The sequence below is a fragment of the Misgurnus anguillicaudatus genome, chromosome 12 (genome assembly GCF_027580225.2).
Source record: "Misgurnus anguillicaudatus chromosome 12, ASM2758022v2, whole genome shotgun sequence".
NCBI classification, from domain to species: domain Eukaryota; kingdom Metazoa; phylum Chordata; class Actinopteri; order Cypriniformes; family Cobitidae; genus Misgurnus; species Misgurnus anguillicaudatus.
Genome location: NC_073348.2, coordinates 2,818,329 through 2,839,904, shown reverse-complemented (window position 1 = coordinate 2,839,904; position 21,576 = coordinate 2,818,329). Strand labels below are relative to the sequence as shown.

At 39.1% G+C, this 21,576-nt stretch overlaps 2 protein-coding genes across 2 annotated transcripts; one reads left to right on the top strand and one right to left on the bottom strand.

Moving 5' to 3' along the window:
- Positions 1–11,908: 11,908 nt before the first annotated feature.
- Positions 11,909–13,180, bottom strand: LOC129446047 (trace amine-associated receptor 9-like). Its single transcript, XM_055207003.2, has one exon. It carries the CDS (start codon positions 13,178–13,180, stop codon positions 12,311–12,313), a length of 870 nt encoding a protein of 289 aa, XP_055062978.2. The 3' UTR covers positions 11,909–12,310.
- A 6,594-nt stretch (positions 13,181–19,774) lies between these two features.
- LOC141368929 (zinc finger BED domain-containing protein 4-like) lies at positions 19,775–21,175 on the top strand. Its single transcript, XM_073873776.1, has 2 exons — positions 19,775–19,960; positions 20,049–21,175. The coding sequence occupies exons 1-2, from the start codon at positions 19,785–19,787 to the stop codon at positions 20,656–20,658; spliced, it is 786 nt and encodes a 261-aa protein (XP_073729877.1). The 5' UTR covers positions 19,775–19,784; the 3' UTR covers positions 20,659–21,175.
- Positions 21,176–21,576: the final 401 nt, after the last annotated feature.

Here is a 21,576-nt window from a genome sequence, read left to right as displayed (position 1 = left end):
ACAATACCTATCCATAAAACAGCTTTTAAGTCAACTTTTCCATTAGTTTTGACCCCTTCAAAAAGGGGTAGCTACATATAAAACAGCTGTAATTCCTAAATCCTTCAGCCAATTTGGATGTGAATACCCTCAAAATAAAGCTGAGAGTGTGCACTTTAAGCCAATTATGGAGGGCACTGTATTTCAGTAAGAGTTTGTTTAATTAATGAAAAATGAAATTGAATTTTCCAAAATAGTGTTGGCGTATTTTGATTTTTAGAATTTCATTTTACTATATATGCCTATGTGGTGGGCCGGGGATGGCAGGGGTCTGTGGAAATGTAAGTATCTGGATATTTGCCGTGGAGCCAGGGCTTTGATAACCTCTCTCTTTTTTGACCATGCATGTGTTTGCATCTCTGTATCTGGTTGAGTATGGCAGGGTTCTGACAGTACAATGTTTTGTGTGGGAAGATGTGGTCTTATTATTGTACTTATTATTATTCTCACCTGTTCTCCTCATTAGTTCTCCCTATTTAAAGTCCTTGAGTTTGGTGTTCCTTACGAGTTTGTTTTGTGCTGTTCTTTTGAGTAATTAGTACTGTGATGGGAATAAATGCCATTACTAATGGCGTTCTTTTTTCAGTAATGAGTAATCAAATAAATGACTGTTTCCCCATTATAACGCCGTTTTATTACTTACATTAAAATGCTCTGCGTTACTATAATTAATCTTACTGAAGCAAGTAGGCTCTCATCCAGACAGGCAATGTTTTTCTTTTGTGTGTGTTGAGGGGTGGGAGACACATAACTGATGATGATTGGTTACTGTGTGTTAGAGGGGGTGAGACAACCACATAACCAATGATGATTGGCTGAATTTTTAGCCAACCAGAGGCAGACAGAGTTCATACACAAACACATGCACAGTCCAAGTAGTGCAGTGTTGTCAACTTGGTGACTTTGACGCTAGATTTAGTAACTTTCTAAACCCTTTCAGCGACTTTAAAAAAGCGACTAGGACAAATCTAGCAATCTTTTCTGACGTGGTTAGAGACTGATGCAAGAGCATGTATCGTTCTGTCTCTCAAAGAGCAGCGGGTGTTGCTGCTAGACAATCACAGGTAGCCCGGTCCTTACGTGCAGTCCGCCCGAGTCCCACACACATGCAATGACAGAGCGATGCAAGTACACATGCTCAGGGGTAGCAGTCGCAAACACACTATAATAAGCACTACTTTTATACAAGAATGTTATGTAAAAAAGCAAGAATGTTTATGTTTCGTGCAACTTATGTAACATGCAACTTATGCCAAGTAAGAAAGAGTATCTCCATGTCTTTAATTCTGATCTAATAAAGCACCTCACATCATCACATGCTGAAACACAATTAGTGGTTTCTCTTTGGGGGCATCTAAGTTAGTTGAAAATATTTGAACTTTTTTAAGTAATGCAATAGTTACTTTTCCTGGTAATTTGTTACTTTTATAATGATGTAACGCAATTACTAACTCAGTTACAATTTTTTTCCTTTCTTATGTAGCGCCCCCTACCTGTAGTTACGTTAAATAAATAGGGCATTCATTTGCTATATGCCAACAGATGTTGAAATTAGGCCCCTCTGGTATTACAATTATCTTATTCTACTTTAGAAAGACTCTTAATTAAGACTCATACTCCAATATAATTACAAGGTACAAAATAAACACCTTTTGAAGTGATAAACTCTTAGATGAGTAACAAACTACAAAAGGATTTAATGATAACAGAAACCACAATGTCAAAACGGTTCAAAGTATTAAACTTGACCAGGTAATGTATTGACACAATCACAGTGATAATCTGACCCTTTAACACATAAAAAAACATTATCTCAAGTAAAAATGCCCAAATGTGGTATCTGTACTCACAAATCAGTTAACCCTCTGGGGTCCGACCATTTTGGGACACTGTCAGAGGTTCTGACATGCTCTTACCTTAGGTCTTTTTTCAGTTGCTTTAAAACATAATAATGGCAAGTGTCTCATACCACTGTGTTCAGCACAAACTGGGCTAAAATATTATATGAGCTACATGTTTGTACATGTTTGTATTTTTGAGAGAAAAACGTTTATGCGTGGTTTTTTAAAAAAAGCTAAATTTTTAAGTCACTGATCCACAAAACCCATACTAAACATGTTTTAACAAGACTTTCATCCTGCCTACTTATTCACATAAAACAATATATTGATTTAGAAATTGTAAGACACTTTTTGTTTAGAGGGGCTGTATGCGAGAAGGATTGATTGACAGTTAGCAAACAAAGACTCGCATAATGAGCTGCATAATGAGGCAGGAATGTTGGGAACTACAGTAAAGAATGGGAGGACAAATGTATACATGTTTGTTCGAGGTTTATTAAGAAGTTAACAATATAATCAAAATAGAAATGAAGTTCAGTAGGATATTTTCAGTTTATTTGGAAACAAACTCTATTCAAAAACTTAACTTGTATAAGAAACTGATAAACAACAGAGCTGTAAACTTCATGTGACTCATGTTACCATATAACTTTATGTCCAAAAGGTGTTTTTCCACTTCATAGTTTTGTACTGATAAGAGGGATGCAGACCTGTAAGAGAGTTATAAACAGCTGTTAGCATAAATTGTCCACAGAAATACCCTTACATATATAACTGATGGGTAAATATCGTTCATAGTACATTCATAAACGATCATGTACATAAACTAAATTCACAGCATCTCAAATAAACATCTGCAGATTAGTTATATAAAAGCTGTTTTCAGATGACTGTTTTCAGATGCCCATCCCCTTATCGTCTAGTTTCTGTTTTAAACGCGTTTCTGTAAGTGTGTATGAACTTTAAAAACACATTGCATATGGCGTCCATGTGCGCGAGCTTGCGTCTCCGTGTAACGCGGGCGCTCATAAAAACGGTGTCGCGTGTAAAGCGCAATGTGTGGAATTACCTTGCATGTAAACAATATGGAATCATTTTACAGCAAATCCCGCAGTGCAGCATTACTCAAAGTTGCCATGAAGGATACGAAAGTGAATAACTCTGTCTAACACTGTAAAACATGTAAAAGATATCCGCCATTATGGGAGGTCACGCGAATTTGTTTGTAAATAAGCATGTAAACATGGAATCATATTACAGTACACACTTAAAAGATACAGCAGTTCAGGCTTACTGAAAGTTGCCATGAAGGATATAAGTAAATAATTGTGTTTAATACTGTTACAGCATGCAACAGTAAAATCCGCCATTACGTGAGATCGCGTCCTCGTTTGTAAACAATGTGAAAGTTTTTCAATCCGAAGCCTGCAGTCTGCTGAGGTTGCTTATTGTATGTAGGCTGAACTGCACAAGCCATGAGCATTATACATGATGGCAAATATAAATGGTATAAATTAACTGTTACTTACTTCTAATATCCTCATCCACCTCCAGTGCGTCCTCCATTGTTCTTCTAAGGCAGTGGTTTTGAATTCCAGTCCTCAGGCCCCCCCTCCCAGAATGTTTTAGATGTCTCCTTATATGAAACACCTGATTTCACTCATCGGCTCCTTAATTAACACACTAACGAGCTGATGATCAGAATCAGGTGTTTTTATATATGGAGACATCTATAGGGCCCTATCTTGCACCCAGCGCAATTGACTTTGTCAGTGACGCATGTATCATTTCGTATTTTGCACTGGCGCACAGCGGGTTTTTCCCTTCACAGACGCACGTCTGGGCGGTTCAGCGCAAAAAAGGAGGCGTGCTCCGGCGCAAACCATGTCTTATGCTATTTTGCAGTTTCAAAAAACAATTGCGCTACTAACCAAAAAAAACTAGTCTAAAGTCAGTGGCGCGTTGCGCGTGGTTCATTATGCTATTTTAAGGGCGCATGCTTGACCATAATGTATAGCGTGCACAACGCGCATTGCTTATCTAATCTACACAGATGCAACAGTTATTTTTGCAAATCATAAATTGTTACAATAAAAAATATAAGATAAGGGAAATCATTAAATCATAAATTGTAACAATAAAAAATATTAATACATGAGATAAGGGAAATCATTGTGGTGAGCATTGTGGTGATAGTTTTTATTTATTTTGTGTGGCAGCGTTAAACAATTATCATGCAAATAACGATTAAAATATTTTCATGAGTTTGTTGTGTGGCTTTATTACGTTTATTTGATCTAAATAATAATTAAAATGTTTTCATAAGAAACCTTCATGTTTGTGAACTTGATTTGTAAGTGTACTTTGGGGTTGAACCTTGCTTGCGTTTCTTGTGTCCGATTTCAAAGCCCCCTAACCCTTTCAGTGGTGAGGGTGGACGCAGTGATGTCCTCCTGTGTGCCCGGCGTGCCCGATTTATGCTGGCAAGCTTGGGATCCCCCCGTCTCCTGACATCATTGTAGTGCTTGGCGCAGCTGATGAGACAATTGCGGCTATTTCCTCTCACGCCTGTTTAACCGACGCTGATTTGGGCGGGTTTCTCCCATCCCCATACAAAACAACTTCTCTTTCTGTGACTGCTCTTACAAGAACGTGGGTCTCCTCGGCAGTGAACCGCTCCTGGCGTGCGCCTGTCAAATCCGTCATAATAATAGCAACCCGCCCTGGAACTTGCGCCCTTGCATTTAAAGGGAATGTTGGATAGCGTTCTGATTGGTTTATTTGACGTTACGCCCAAACCACACCTATAAATAATGAACCTACTTCAGACCAACCCCTTATTGATTTGCGCCCGGCGCAAGACTTATTTCTCCCGCCGTGAAAATAGCAACAGCGCCCAAGCTCCGCCCACAAAGTCACTTGCGATTTGCGCTTTGGACTTGCGTTTCAGATCGTTAAAATAGGGCCCAAAATGTTCTGGGAGGGGGGGCCCGAGGACTGGAATTGAAAACCACTGTTCTAAGGTAACGTTAAAGATAAATGCTTCTCTTGCCCGGACATAAATGAAGATATTCCTCACGTGTGTATAAAGTTTATAATCCAAACATGTGGTAAAGTCTTTAAATCTGATAAACTTTATGCTTTATTATGGTTTGAACCACTCGTCTGTTGATTTCCATGTCAACAGTGGGTATCACCTGTGGGCGTGACCGAATTAAAGATAATGATGTCAGCCAGAAAAACGGTACTCTCTTTACTTCAAAGCAGATTATATAAACAGGCATTATTTGTTTTCGATTATATTTAGCTTGTTTAAAAGTAGACATTTCAGGCTTTCTTTGGATATGTGTATCATGTTTGTGTGACAAGCATTTGCAGAGTTTCTGTAAAGCAAATTTTTGTAACGTGTTTTGAGAGACAGCTCAAAAGCACACCCTGTTTATTTTCTTTACTTGACAAAAACACAAAGATCTGTTGTTATTGTGAATGAACACATATTAAAGAAGACCCTTTACCGTTTCAAATTATGTCAAACACGTAAGTGTATGATTATTAATGATGGAGTATTTTAAGTTGATTCTGGCATAATCAGGAAAAAACACGTCAAAACGTGGCGCTGCGTTTTTGGACCACAGGGGGTTAAACAAGGAAACTTTTTTTGCATGTAAATAAAAGGTAAGTATTTACTTTGGGAATCAACACATTACCTTGACTAATCACAGTTTTGAAACAGGGTGAATGACACAAAGTATAATTAACACTGTGGGCCCACACACACACACACCAGTCTTTCACAAAAAACCCGTTGCAGGCCTGAATCGTAGCTCGTGTACGTGGAGGCCGGAAAACTGCCCCTTCACTCTCCGGAGCACAAACACATAACACAACAGTAAGCTACCTTAATTTCATGTGCGGCGCAAACGGAGTCACGGAAATTCTGTACTTCGGTCTCGTTAACCTTGCCAGCCGACGAGATGGCACCTCCCACGTAGCCGAAGTAACTCCAAATATCACGTCATTTAGGGCGCTATATGATCGTCTTCAATGTCTCTCTCTTCATGCAGTACACGACTGTTACACACGCTGACGACCTCTGTTTAAAGGTTTCACTTACCCGTAGTTCAGATGAGTACCATTAAGAAGTATGAGTGGAGAACAAACTGGTCGTTGTCACTCTAGACTCGATTGACATCACTAGAAGGTTGAGTAAACACTCAACATTAACTCAAAGTAAACACAAAATTAAACAGATAATCCTGTGTTTCACACGCTATAATAAACAGTTCAAAAATTTTACATGCCCGTCTCTCCACTCTTGTTTGTTTTTTTCCTTAAACCACCACTCAAAATACAGAACACATAGTTGAGGGCGGGACATAACTCTCATGAACCAATAAAACAAAGACAGACCTAACTTGTAGGTGTTACGATACAATTAAAGAGGAGGAAGCAAGTGCAGGCGATCAACACAGGTTTATTATAAATGATGGTAAAGACAGTGAAACAACAGAATATGTGACTGAGTCCAGGATGTTGGCGATGGTGATCGAAGGTCTACGGTGGCGTGAAGAGTGTTGAAGCGTGAAGTCAGTGAAGAGTGTGATGATTAGTGATGTTACATTTGACACCGAAGCTTCGATGCTTGCTTCAGACTCGAAAAGTCCTTGCAATGAACCACTGCTTCGGAGCTTGTATCGTTACGTCACTAGTCACGTGAAATACGACGTCTGAAGCAAACACACTGGTTCATTTCTCTAGTGAACCACACGACTGCTTTGATAGCCCAATCCGGCGTTGACAGGTTTGAAACTGGCGGCTTTATTTTCCACACAACTGAAGCCAAACCATAGAAAAGCTTTCTAAACAATTTTTGTGTACTCCAGCATCATCTGTTTCATGTGAGAGAATATTCTCCAAAGCTGGTGAATTTGTTAAAAAAAAGAAAGAAATCGCCCACATCACCAAATGTATATCCTATTAGGCTATATTATAAAATTATTAAAAAATATAAAATTATATTATAATTAATATAAAATTATATTTCTGAATAAAACCACAACATTTAATGAATACCCTCCTCCACATTGTCCAAGCCCTGTCCAGTTGCCCTCTGCCACATTATAAATACATTTTTAAATACATAAATGTCCAGTTATAGTAAGTTGTAGAGTGCTGTATTCTACGGCTAAATATTCACACACAAACACATCTCATGTTCAATGTTTTATTGAGGGTTTGAAACATGAACACAGTGTCAAAGCTCTGACAGCCCAAATGGGGCGGGTACATTAACCTACTCGCATTGTCAGCTTTGTTGCATTACATTTACTTCACCAGCAGATGGTGGTGTGCATTTTCTGTTTGAATGAAGCTTCGAGTAATGAACCATTTTCGACACAATTGTATCGGAAAGCAATAATGCTTCGAAACGCTTCATTTGGCCATCACTAGTGATGATGGCCAATGGATGAAACCAGGAACGGACCCAAACACTCACACGGAGACGACAACATGAAACACTGATCCAAAGCACACGAAGACGAGAAATGATAATCCAAGTGGTAGGCTGGAACATGAATGAGAATCTGACAACAGGAAGAGAGATGAGTGAGTATATGTAGCTGATGGGTGATGAGGATCAGCTGGAGCGAGTCAATCACTACACAGGTGACAACACTTAATCAAACGAGCACATGGAGACAACGTGAGTACAAACACAAAACATGACACGGAGGAAACATAGGATTTCCTACCGTGACAGTAGGTTAACACCACGTTTTCTACATGTGTAAAACAGTCTTACTTGATACATGGTCATGTTCGTAAAGGTATACCCCACTCAGTTTATACAGCAATAAGCAGTATACCCATTTATACATTTATCTCTGTGCTAGAACCATTGCAATAAATCCATAACTAGTAGCCATTTACTCTACTGGGTTACACTTATATTGAATAGAAACTTGTTATTATGTTGATTTTTGTGTAACTTAGATGCTTAGATGAATAAACATGATGATGATGATTCTTTCTGTTGTGTGACTGTGGAATTTTTGAATTGCCTTAAATTTAATTCCACTTCCTGTCATTCCAATTCAACTTCTAGTAGGGCAGAGTCCATTCAATTCCAATTTATGAATTGTATGGAGGCCAATTCTGAATTGTGCACAAGCCTGTGCCGCAGACACATACTGTGAGTGATGCTGCGCCTGCAGAGCGAGCGGGAAAACCTGGAGCAGATTATTGGAATCAGCAGAATGCTTTGAGCGAAGTGGTGGGGGGGGGGAGACGGGCACCGGCTCTGGCACCCCCCTGTGCGTGGCCCTGTTGGCAGACATAACCTTTTGTTTCACAGTCATCGAGAAATACAGGTAGAAACATGATAAACTATAAAGACAACACGCAGAGGTTTAAATAATGCAGAAAATACAGAAATCATATTCTGTATCTCATCAATGTCATCAAAGTCTCATCTTTAGTGTATGTCTAATCTATATGCGTGTTGTAGCCTATCTTACACAGAGGTTGTTTCTGCAATATGAAAATGAGAGCTATGTGATTCCCATTATAAATCCAGGCAATAACCAACTGTGTTTGTTACTTCAGTTTCAGTCTGAATCGTAATCTAATGCTTCCCTTTTTTACTAGGATCACACACACTGCAGTTGCAGTATTATACATAATTACATCCAACAAGGAATTTGCAATCAAGAGAGATATATGACCTTTACTTTTCTACAGAGAATGTAGAAAAATGTTGAGCCAGGACTGTGAAACCTAGATCCCAACTGTGGGTGGGCCAGGACCATGAAACCATGGCAGGCCTCGGCCGAGGGGCAATGGCGGGCATGGACCAGGAAGTAGCAAGAGGCCTCAGCCGTGGTGCAGAGGCGGACCGGGGCAGTGGAGTAGCAAGGGGCCATGGTGCAGAGGCGGACCGGGACAGTGGAGCAGCAGAGGGCCTTGGGTGTTGCTCTCTGCCTCGTCCCTTCCTACCCCCCCAAAAAAATACTTAGGAGTCTGACCAGAGTAAGGAACGTGGATATGGCAGCGGCCATCATGGCTTAGGCTGTAGACGTGGCAGCAGCCATCTTGGCTGTGGCTTCAGGCGTGGCGGTGGCCATCTTGTGAAGCAGCTCAGGCATGGCGTTGCCATCTTGTGAAGCAGCTCAGGCATGGTGTTGGCCATCTTGTGAACAGGCTTGAGTGCGTCAGCCATCTTGTGAACAGGTACAGGCATGGCGGATGGCTTAGGAGACTCAGGTTTCTGGGCTGCAGTAAAGTCTGAGCAGTATGTGGCCTAAACACACCACACCACAGAGCCATGGCAAATACAGGAAGCACATCAGACAGCGGACATACCTCGGGCACCATTGAAACCACAGAACTGGAGACAATTGGTTTAGGAACTCCAGCTGCCCACAATGACAGTAGAGGAGTGTCTGCCAGACTAAAAATTTTCAGTCTGGTCCTGAAGTTCACCAGAGACTCTGTAGAGGCAACAATCTCGTGAACTGGCTCGGGTGATGTCTCTTCAGCTGTCTTGTTGTGGGCTCTGGCTGAACACTCACTACAAGTGGAGGCTCAGAGGTGGAACTCACGGTGGGACTGTGGGGCTCCTCATCCACAGTTCCAACAGTAAAACGAGAACCACCTAGCAATAATGCAGTGTCTATAAATTCCAACAAAGTCTTTACCTCAAAGCCTCATGGCATCAAACAGGAAATCTTCTCATTAAGTCCATAAGGGAAAATGTCTTTGAAAGGAGCATCATTTAAGTCCAACTTGTTGCTCAAACACAGGAAGTCCTGGACATAATCCTCAATGGGGCGTGTGCCCTGGTGAATTTTAAAAATCAAAGCTGCTAGGTCCATTTTAGGTCAAGCTTTGTTTAAATGTTATTGTACTTACTGTTGGTTCCTGTTATCATGCAATGCCATTTTTTTATGTTTGTGCGTGTTACATGGTTTTGTTTAATAAACCGCACTTGGGTCTTCACTTCATCTTCGCCCTCAGTGAGTATTATGACAACATCTATGATTTGATTTCTTTGCATGTGTGTATTGCACGAGTTTTTACAAACATCTAGTGAAATTTTAATATCAATAGCAGATTTACAAATATTCTTGGCAACATGCAAGTACGAGGTGGGATCTTTTTTACTTTAAGCCAGTGGAAATACAGGTTCATTGTATGTTTTGCACAGAGGTGGAAAGTAACAAATTACATTTACTCACGTTACTGTAATTGAGTAGTTTTTTGTGTACTTTTACTTTTTTGAGTAGTTTTTAAAATCTGTACTTTTACTTAAGTATGTTTTGTTTAAAGTATTTTACTTCGCTACTTTATAAATCATATCCGTTACTGAGTAAAATTTTTTTTTTAAAAAGCAAGGTGAAAAGACGCGCAACTGATGATTGACGGCGCGTAAAAAGAACCATGGAGACGGACGAGACAGCCGCACTAATGCAGACCCGCCTCATCTAATTATATGCTCATTTAAACTATATATAGTTTAATAAAATGATGTGTTACCAGCAATACATCAATTACAACCTTACTATAGTGATTGTATTTACTAGCTGCTGACCACCTTCAAAATTGCATAACTCACATGTAAAAATCATTAAACAATTCCATAAATGTTTCTTAAAAAAGCTTTTTATTTTATTAACTTTTTGTTATTGCACTTTAATTGTAAAGATGTTTCTTCAATTAAAAATAAATAACTCATTTGAGATTTATATTCCCATGTCGTTTTTGAACTATAAAATCCTCCACCTCTCCCTGTTGTAAAAAAAGTAACTTTAACTTAAAAAATTACTTTTTACTTTTAATTGAGTAGATTTTTAGACCAGTAACTTTACTTTTACTTAAGTAAAATATTATTAAAGTAACTTTACTTTTTCTTGAGTACAATATTTTATTACTTTTTCCACCTCTGGTTTTGCACATGAATGCATGTGTCATAACTGTTCACACAAAGGTCGACAACTTGCTCTAATTTTACATTTATTTAACTTTTTATGTCAGGGAAAAAATTTGCTGACTTACAGACATTATAGACCCCTTCAAGGTTTGTAAACATTGAATGACTATCGGGTGGGCGCGCAGCATGGGGTCACACTGTTTATACCATCCAGGCTTTATAATTTAATCTAACAGGGCTGAAAAATGATGACTTACCTCAAATGAAGTGAGCACAACAAACACAAGCCTCTTTGATATTTGCATTGTTCCACTCTGCACGTTAATTACTTGCAGCTGCAGATGTTGTAATTTTTTGTTTTTGGGATTCTGCATTAATCGCGAAAACTTAACGGAAGACTTGGTGCGATTTTCACAGCCCACGACGTAAGTAGGCATTTTTGACGATACCGAGTAATACGCAACTCAGTCTGCTGTAATGACTTTTCTGACCCCGACATGCGCAGTGGGAACCGCCTGTGACGTGAACCGTGAAGGGGTCTATAATGTGTTTAACTTAACGTTTTTTCCCCCATTTGTTTTAGGCTGGCAAATTTCATTTTTCTAATCTTAATGTTTAATGCTTATGTTTTATACATGTAGTCAGTCTGATAGAGAAATGAGGCAGGATTTTGATCTTATTAATAAAAATTCCTCCTCAAAAGAAAAGTAGCATGGGCTTATTCATCATAAACGCTATAACAATATCTTTGCTTCTTTGACCTCTTAGTTATTTACTCATATACTGACAGGATCAAGACATAAATTACCTGAGAAATCAATTACAGTAAACTCTGAAGGCCAATGTTTTTGTGATGCTTTGCAATTCACAAAGATAATCCCCCAAAGCATCATTAAAAGTGTGAAACAAATTCACATGTAAGTAGATTGACAGACTGATGCAATAGTTGCTCTTTATGCAGGTCAGTGTCATGTCTTGCAAGGTCATGTGAGAAATGTTCAGTTAGCCACATAGTTATGCACATAAAAATAATTAATAAGTAAAAGTGTATTAATTATTTTAGCCAAATTAAAAACTACATTTTTATGGAATGATAGAACATTATGGATATGACATTAACATAAATTCACAAAGAATGCCTTTTTCACCAATAAATTAAACCATCTGTTTATTTTTTCCTAAACCCCTGAAAGACATCAGAAAAATATAAGTCTATACAAATGTTTTCTATTTTAGATGAGAGAAACATTATGGAGGCACAAACCATATTCAATAATATCCAGCAAACAAAAAAAGGATGGCTTTTTAAAGAACATTTGATATATATTTTATTAGGTTGACATTTGCATGAACTTAATTATAGATTTATTAGTAATATGGCAAAGCACTCTCCCAAATGTGAGCATAATATTTTGTATTGAACCCCATCATTGATTGTTTTAAACAATGCTAGTAAATCCAGAACCTTAATTATTATTATAATGAACAAGTCCAATAGCAGTTATGCTGTTTTAAATATTTTGGAGAGATTTAGGATGTGTTTAACTGACGTTCTAAACCAGGGGTAAAATATAGCATAGATGAGAGGATTCAGAGCTGAATTAATATACAACATCCATAACATGAAATAGGATATAACAGAAGTCATTCTTGTGATTGGTGTTAAATTTAAGCTATAATAGGGAATCCAGCAAAACAAATAAACTGTCACAATGATGCCTAATGTCAGAGCGGCTTTACTCTCAGATTTCGTCTTCACTGAACCTTCTGTTAGATGTTTTCCACTCCTCAACAGAGAGTTTATAACTTTAACCTGCTGATGTGCCACATAAAAGATTCTCAAATATAAAGTTATAATGATGGTACAAGGAAACAGGAAAGACAGGAACAGGTCGATGATTTCCAGTGCAAAAGTAGGCATAAGTATACATTCACCAAAACATGTGTAATTTCTTTGTGAAGTAGTTATAAAAATTGAAATGGCATAAACTGAATTGTAGAACCAGCAAACACAGATAATAATTATTGTTCTAGTTGTTGTTATTTTCTGTGGGTACAGCAGAGGGTGACACACAGCCACATAACGATCAACAGCTATTACAACTAAATTACTCAAAGATGTACAGAGGAACATGTCCAAGATTATTAAAAACAGTCTACAGATAGTGTCTCCAAGGTACCAACATGTTTCAATCAACCTAATCGCCTCCAATGGCATGATAATAAGTCCTACGAACAGGTCTGCCACAGCCAGAGAGAGAATGAGCATGTTCGTTGGAGTGTGAAGTTTCTTGAAGTGAGAGATGGAGATGATCACCAGCAAATTTAGAAACACAGTCCATACTGACAGCAATGAAAAAAACACATACATGATATTGTATTCATATGTGGAACGTTTTGTCTTGATGCATGATGAGTTAATGGCAGGAAAGCAGTATTGAGTCTCATGATCTTCTGTCTCATAGGTCATCAGTTCTATTCTCCTCCTGTTAAGAGTTTGATGTGATCTCCTTACTGTTCTTTCATTTATACAGTATCTGAATCAAACTGGCCAACCCATTCACCACCCACTCTGATGCAACATTGTTTTTTGATGGTTATAATGTTGCCTTTTTCACATTTTCCTTTTTAGATATTTGTAAATGATGAGCTTAGATGCAAAACCATGTACCGTATCTTCCGGACTTTAAGTCGCATCAAGTCAAAAATGCGTCATGAAGTTGAAAAAACATATATAAGTCGCACTGGATTATACATTGCGTTTATTTAGAAAACAATTTCACAAAATCCAAGCCGAAGAACAGACATTTAATCTTGAAAGGCAAGTTATTCATTTAAACAATAGCACAGAACAGCAGGCTGAATAGGTGTCTGTACATGTTAAAGTAACATAAACAGTTATTTACACGATACACATAGCACACATAGCATTACAGAACATAGCTGGGAGGCTAAATAGGCTAAATAAACACGACAAGCCAAATAAAGTTCAAAAAGGTCCCAAAGTCATTTCACATCACTAAATCCATTAAATTACATAAATACAGAAGCAGCATAGAGCGGACTCTCGCGGCTGTAGATGGTAATGGTTTCTGTTGGTTCATATGAAATAATTTTGACGTATAAGTCGCACCTGACTAGTGCTTCAGGACCCGCCAAACTATGAAAAAAGTGTGACTCATAGTATGGTAAGTGCATCTGTCATAGTTTCTTGTAAATTAACTTTTTTATTTGACTCTGGGGTTCACATGTCGCCTGATAATGATTAATTGCCATTTTCCCTAATTATGTCCTCCAAATGAATGGCTCTAATTTTGAGGTAAATCATCCAGTCTTATCATCTGTGTTTTATGTAATTTGGAAGCCGAAACTCGTTCGTGAGGCACACCCAGCTTGGTGAGTTTCACCAACTCCTCCAGGAGCTCCCCCTGGATGATAGTCGCTTCCAGCAATACTTCCGTCTCAACCAATCACAACGTGATGACCTGTTGTCCCGTGTCGGTGGGAGGATTTTTCTGTATTGTAGGTGCTGTATTCCACATGCAGAGCACCTGTCTATCTGTCCCTGGTCAGTAAATCATTGAATATTCTGTGTGGTAACTATGGAATTACTACATAATTCATGTGTATTTTACTGTAGTAAAAACCATGGTTAATTTTCATAAGTCCTGGGCTAAAATAAATGTCAGAGCTGTCCAAACTTAAAACAACCTGCACTGCCATATCTTAAAATAACTGAGTCTTTGTTTCGTCTCAAAATGCACACAAGTAATGTTTTTAGTAAGGCATGTTTGTTAAAACTAGATATGTTTTCTTCAGGTCCATTGCCAGCAGCTTCTCTGTTGATGTCTCCACAGTCTACAAGATTGTCCCAGATGTGGTAACTGCAATCTGGGACTGCTTAGTGGAGGAGTTTTTGGCTGTGGCCTTTGCAGATGAATGGAGGTCCATTGTAGAGGGTTTCACGGAGAGGTGGAACGTCCCGCTCTGCTGTGAAGCACGTCCTAATAAAGGCACCCCTCATCACCATTTCCCAGTTCTTTAACTAATAGGGAAGTTTTTCTTTAGTTCTCCTTGCTGTTGTAGATGCAAGGTATTGCTTTCAGATAATTGATGTTGAGGCATATGGGAGGACAAGCAATGGTGGGACTTTGGCCAACTCAGCCTTTTGCCAGCCAATCTGTGGTGGTACCCTCCATATTCCACGTGACATCCTTGTAAATATTTATATTAATCTTACACTGTTAATATATCCATAACAGCTAAGAATGACGAAGAACGACTTCCACACTCTGTTACTCTATTTTTCCAGTACAACATCCGGGTATTACTGCATAATTAAGTCACCACTAGATGGCTCTGTATAACCACAAATAGAACCAAAACAGTTATAGTTTCAATATACTACACTCCTTCCCTTTAACTCTTTCACCGCCAGCATTTTTCATGATTTTCACAAAAGTTTAATGCCTTCCAGGAAATGCTCCTTTTTAAATATATAAACATATAATATATGAAATAAAAGAACAGACCCTCTTTTCAAACAAAAAAATCTGTTTCATCCTACCTTCATGTATTCTGTTTTATCACCTCTCAAATATGTGTAGGTTTCATCAAAAACACCAAATTTTGAGCAAAAAGCTGAGATAATTCCATTTTTGTGAAGGACTTTTGATAGAGATCAGATGCAGAGCGATCTTTAAAACATACACGGACATATAGCTGTTTGCCCTCGGGCAATACTTCCATTTTTTATAAGTTGTGGAATACCTGGTGGATAATAGCGGTATTGCAGATTGACTAGATAACTCGTCAATGACGGGGAAAGAGTTAAACTATGACGTGCTACTAATAATAATTCACCCTTAAACAAAAACCTTTGCTCTAACAAATCACAGTCAAAGAATTTAAACTAAATCAATACGGCCAACAGAAATACTTTGTACCCTTAATTTCCCTTTTACATTTCAGTCTCAGTTTCACATTTTTGTATGAACAGGAACTCTTTTGTTTTTCAGGAACAATATTCCTCAGGAAAACTGACTGCTTACAAGTTCAGTCTTTTAGGAGGTGCTCTCTCTCTCTGAGGGTACCTGCATACAAACACCTCAGGGGACGTGGCTGCTCGGTTTGCAGGTGTCACTTGCTTGTCACAGGCCACTGAGCCTAGTAAGGATGTTGCAAGCGTCTCCTTAACTGGAATCTGTGGCAAAGGTGAATCTTCAGGTAAGTACGGGCTACCACCTACTGCTCCAGGTGTGCCTTTCCCCCCCAAATCCGCATGAACCACTGCAGGGTATTTGTTGGACTGGACGGCCAATTGTACAGCAGATGGTCAATGTGTACTGTGCGTCGATTCACTCCATTCCACACCATATATGTTACTGGTCCAAGTCTTTTCTCCACCGTTCCTTTCGTCCACCTCTCCTTTCCTCCTCGAAAATTTCTGATCAGAACTGAATCACCTACAGACAGATGTCTCAGCTTGGAGGCGGTTCGATCATGTCTGGACTGCTCGCTCTGCAGCTCCATTGGAAGCGGGATGGTAGGCAGGTACCAAGGTCTGCTTTATACCGTTGCTTTGCAGGAATGTCTTATACTCCTGAGAGGTAAATTGAGGACCGAAACAATCTGTCCACTAACACTAAGAAATGGAACTGATCCTTCTCTGCAAAGTCAATATGTAGCCTCTGCCACACTCTAGTAGGCCACTGCCAACAGTGTAGTGGTGCTGCTGCTGGTAGTTTTCTCACACTCTGACAAGCATCACATTTTCTGCTGACGTTCAGTACTCTATACTGTAGTCATAAGCCATCAATCTCAGCGCCCATCGTTGCATACGCAAAGCTGCTAGTGTGGGAATTTCAGATTTTGGTCCTAAGATGGCAAGGAGGGGTTTGTGATCAGTTATTAGACTGAACTTTCGGCCATACAGGTATTTGTGAAATTTGGTCACACCAAATATTATGGCTAAGGCCTCCTTCTCTATCTGACTATATTTACTTTCTGCCTCGGTCAGGGTGCGTGACACAAAGGAGAGTTTTTCATACCCATTTTCCATTATGTGTGACATGACCGCACCTATGCCATAAGGGGATGCGTCACAAGCTAATCTCAAGGGTTTCTTTGAATCATAATGAACCACTACTGAGCTCTTTACTAACTGTTCTTTTGCATTATTAAATGCTGCAGTGCACTCTGGTGTCCATTTCCAGTTGGCTTCTTTCTTTAGAAGTTGGTGTAGCGGCTGCAGTATGGTCGATAGGTCTTTCATGAACCGGCCATAATAATTTAACAGTCCTAGAAATGACCGTAGCTCTGTGACATTTGTGGGCTGGGGTGCATTTACTATAGCAGCAATCTTTGTCTCAGTGGGGTGAAGTCCCTCTCTATCTATCAGATGCCCCAGATACTCTACTTTCTCCTGCATGAAAGTACCCTTTTTACTCTCACCCCGTAGCTCTCTAGCCGGCTCAAAACTTCCTCTAGGTTCCTCAGGTGCTCCTTTCTTGTTCTGCCCGTGACCAGTATGTCATCTAGGAAACAGGTCACATGCAGTGTTAATTTCGTTGACTAAATATTTTCGTCATTATTTTCGTCACAAATATATTTTTGCGGACTAAAACTAATCGAAAACTAAAAAAGAAGTCACTGATGGAGACTTAAACTATGACTAAATTGATTGACATTATTGTCAACGAATAAAGAACGAGACGAAAATAGACTGTGACGAAAATCCAATCAGCAGACGGGAGAGATGTGCGGAATGAACAAAATAATTAATCGGCAACACGTAACAGGTTAGACTGCATGAGAAGAGAACCAATCACAGCCTGACTAACTAAGACATGAGCGAAGGTATTCAATCCCGGGCGGGAAGACGGCATTCGAAGAGACGATGTTTAGAAGAGCTACAAAATGTCCACAGCCGGGAGAAAAAGAAGGGAAGACTTGTGGGCACACTTCACGTTTGATGACGAACAAAACAAAACAAAGTGTAAAGCATGTGGAGCGGTCATTCGTGGCAAGAACACAACCAATTTGAAAAGACATTTACAGATGAGCCACCCGGACATTTTCTCAAAGGTAAGTTCACAGCGATGTGCTTTTGTTTATTGAGCTAAACAAAATTGACTTTACAAATTGTTGTAGCATTAAATATTACGAACTGAAAAGTCCTGTAAAATAGCCCCTTCTTCAAGTTAGATGAGAGCACAATACGCATACGTAAAATTATGCTACATGCATTTGATTAATGCTAATGTTTAAGTATATTTCGTAATGTTCTACTTGATGACAATATCACACATATTTCTATATTAGTCATGTGAAACGTGACTGTTCACATCCTATCATTATACCCCTTACGAAAATGAACCATGGGTTTATTGTGGTAAAAGTGTAGTAACCATGTTTTTTGGTCTATTGATTATTATCAGCAAAACCATGGTTTTACTACACTACCTATGGTTTAACTATGGTTTTTGAACACCATGATTGTCAAAACCATGGTTATTTTGTAGTTACTATGGTTTTACTACAGTAACCATGTTTTTTTTTTGTTTAAACTGTAGTAAAACCATGGTTAATTTTCGTAAGGGACATACTAATGTAGCAATGTTGTGGTATTTAAACATACAATATTGTTAGACAAGGGAATACCTTATAAAATCTTGTTACATTTTTTTATCCACCTAGTTGCCAACGTAGTAAATATTTAATTTTTTCACTCTTTTATTTGTGTTTAGTGCTTTAATATTTACTGCTTGCGAAAATAAAGTGATTGCAAGGAATAAATAATATAAACCTATTTAAACTATTTTCCTGTTTAATTTCACAGCTACAGAAGTATCCTGATGAAGGCGGTGCACCAAGCGCAAAAAAGGCAAAAATATCCCATCAAAACATTGCAGAAGCACTGTTAGGTACTACAAAGTACAAAAGCAATGACAGAGAACAGCAAGTAAAAGAGGAGGCTATAGCTAAATGGATTGGGCGTTCAGGGTTACCACTCACTACAGTAGAAGATGAGGACTTTATTCTCATGATAGAAACATTTGATAAAAAGCTGACAGTTCCAAAGAAAACAAAGATAAGCAAACTGAGTGAAAAACACTATGAGGATGAAATGACAAAGTTTAAGAAACGACTGTGTGGTGCTCGTAAAGTGTCAATTGGAATTGACCTATGGACTAAAAAGGGACTGTCTGCATCATTCCTTGGCATAAGTTGCTGCTTTTTTGTGTTGTTAAAAACAGTTCAGAACACATCCTGCTCGCTCTTGAACAAGTTGCCCATCCACACACTGCCCAATCCATTAAGGCCTGCGTGTCATGGGCTTGCCAGACCTTTTGGTACTAGACTCAGGTCTGAGTGTATCTGGCAAGACCATGACAGTACTATGTTCTGTGTGTGGAAATGTGAAGTCATATTGTGTGTGTGGCTTCCACGTGTTCCCAGTGTCTTGTCGCTGTCATGGTCTTGCAAGACCTTTGGGTAGATTCAGGTCTTATTTCAGAGGGCAAGATTATGGCAGCATTGTGTTCTGTGTGGGGACACGTGTTTCACATTATGTATTTGTGTCACGTGTTCCCAGTGTCTTGTCACTTTCACCCTACTCCCTTATGTACTCGTGCCTTATGTAATTAATCATGTTCACCTGTTCCCCATTGATGTCGTGTCTTTATATTGCCCTCTCGTTCTCTGTCGTGTGCGCGTTTGTTGTCTAAAGTTGTCTTGCTTCAGTGTTTCATGTTCTCTGTGTTACTGAAGATCTGTTCCTGGATTAGTGTTTATTTGTTCCAGTGTTTGTTTCTGAGTCTGTGTTCATCATCGTGTTTATGACCTGTTTTACCCCCACGTGGGTTTTTGTGTTTATTCATTAAATAAACTTTCAGTTTATTTATTATTTTAGTCGTGTCTGCGTGTGGGTTCTCTCATCCTTAATTGTATCGTGACACTGCGTGGATAAGTGCATGCAGGAATGGGGCATTTCAAATGACAAAATTGTGACTGTAATAACGGACAATGGTAGCAATATGGTAGCAGCATTTAAACACAGTACTCAAGAAGAAGAAGATGCTAGCTCAGATGATCAAGAGGAGTCCCCCCGAGGTGAAAGTGATTCAGAGGAGGAGATTGAAGACCATCGGTAAGCCACTTTAATTCATAATTTCATTTGACAGTAAGTTAATGTATTACCTCATTTACCTGATATGTATTTACTTTCTTTTTGGTAGCTATCAAAACGTGGAGATGGATATGGAGCGGATGCCATGTGTGGTTCACACGCTGCAGCTTGTGGTCCACATGCTAAACAAGGAGGCAAGTGTGAAGCGAATCCTTGACAAAGCACAATCAATTGTGAAGCTCTTTCGCAAGTCATCTGTTGCAACACAGAAGATTTTGGATAAGTGTGGCCTAATTGTTGTGAATGATTGTCCCACGCGATGGTCAAGTACATATTACATGATTGCACGACTACTCAAAGTTAAAGATCCTCTTTGTGAAATAGCGAATGAGATGGGGTGGGACAACTTACTCTCTAGTGAGTGGCAGAAGCTCACCTCATTGCATGAACTCATATTGCCTTTTGCCAAACACACACAGACTCTTCAGAGTGACACGATGTCTATGTCACTGATCGTCCCTGCCCTCTTAGACTTGCATAGCCACCTTACTGATTTTGAAGAAAACACAAATCATCGGGATTTTGCCACTCTAGCACGAAAAATGAAAGTCAATTTGAACCAGCGCTTTGCCTGGGTATTGGATCCATCAGATGAAAAGTTCTCTCCACTAGTTGCAGCTGCTTTCTTTCTCAATCCTACTGTGTGTGATACTCCTTGATGTGGCTGATGACAGTGTTCAGGAACTTTTCAAGCAGGCAGAGAGGTATGTGGTCCAGTGCACTCAGAGTCAAGAGACTCACCCTGATGATGATGATGTGGAGGAACTGAATGGACCAGAGCCTGACCCAGGACCACCACCCTCTTCCTCAAAGCAGCCAGTCTTCAGATTTCTGTTCAAATGCCATGCAAAGCCTAAACCAAAGCCCTCCACATGTAGCATTAGGCAGCAACTAAGCAAATACAAAGAGGAGCTCTCACAGCCTATTACTTGTGATTCAGGAATCCAGTTTTGGCTTGGGAAATGTGACACATTTTATCACAGCTTGAAACCATTAGCATTAGATCTGTTAGCAATGCCGGCTTCACAAGCTTTTGCTGAGAGAGTTTTTAGTGTCACAGGTGATCTAACCAGGGGAAAGCGTAACAGAGCAAAAGTCACTTTAGCACGAAGTGCTGTCTTGAAAATGAATAGAGGTAAATAAGTGTAAGGCTACACTGTAAGTATTCTGTGGTTGAATTGCCAGCATTGTGGTAGCAAGAAGAAAATGTCGTTCAGTGCACTTTAGATTCAAATTAAAGATGTTTGCACTTATTGTTCAGCTCAGCTGTAAGCTTTAAGGTCCTGGACCTAACTTTATTTTTTTTTATTAATGGTGAACTGGCAGCTAGGTATTGTTTACATTACCATGACAGTGTTTGTTGCTGCATAAAAGCTTTTTAATTTAAAATAAACACACAGTTGTTTTAAAATAAAGACACGGATGTGTTGAAATAGTAAAATTTGTGTTTTATTTGTGTTTTATATATTTTGGTTAAGTTTGTTTCCTATACCAGCGGAAACAATAAATCTAATAAATCTGTTACTGATTTTAGTCTTATTTTAGTCGGCTAAAATACCAAGCGATTTTAGTCGACT

What these genes read in the sequence shown, in the direction of transcription:
- LOC129446047 (XM_055207003.2), bottom strand. Translation starts at nt 13,180, where the DNA reads ATGTATGTGTTTTTTTCATTGCTGTCAGTATGGACTGTGTTTCTAAAT.
- LOC141368929 (XM_073873776.1), top strand. Translation starts at nt 19,785, where the DNA reads ATGCAGGAATGGGGCATTTCAAATGACAAAATTGTGACTGTAATAACG. An exon ending in GAGGAGATTGAAGACCATCG is followed by an intron (nt 19,961 to 20,048) that starts GTAAGCCACTTT and finishes TCTTTTTGGTAG; the next exon opens with CTATCAAAACGTGGAGATGG.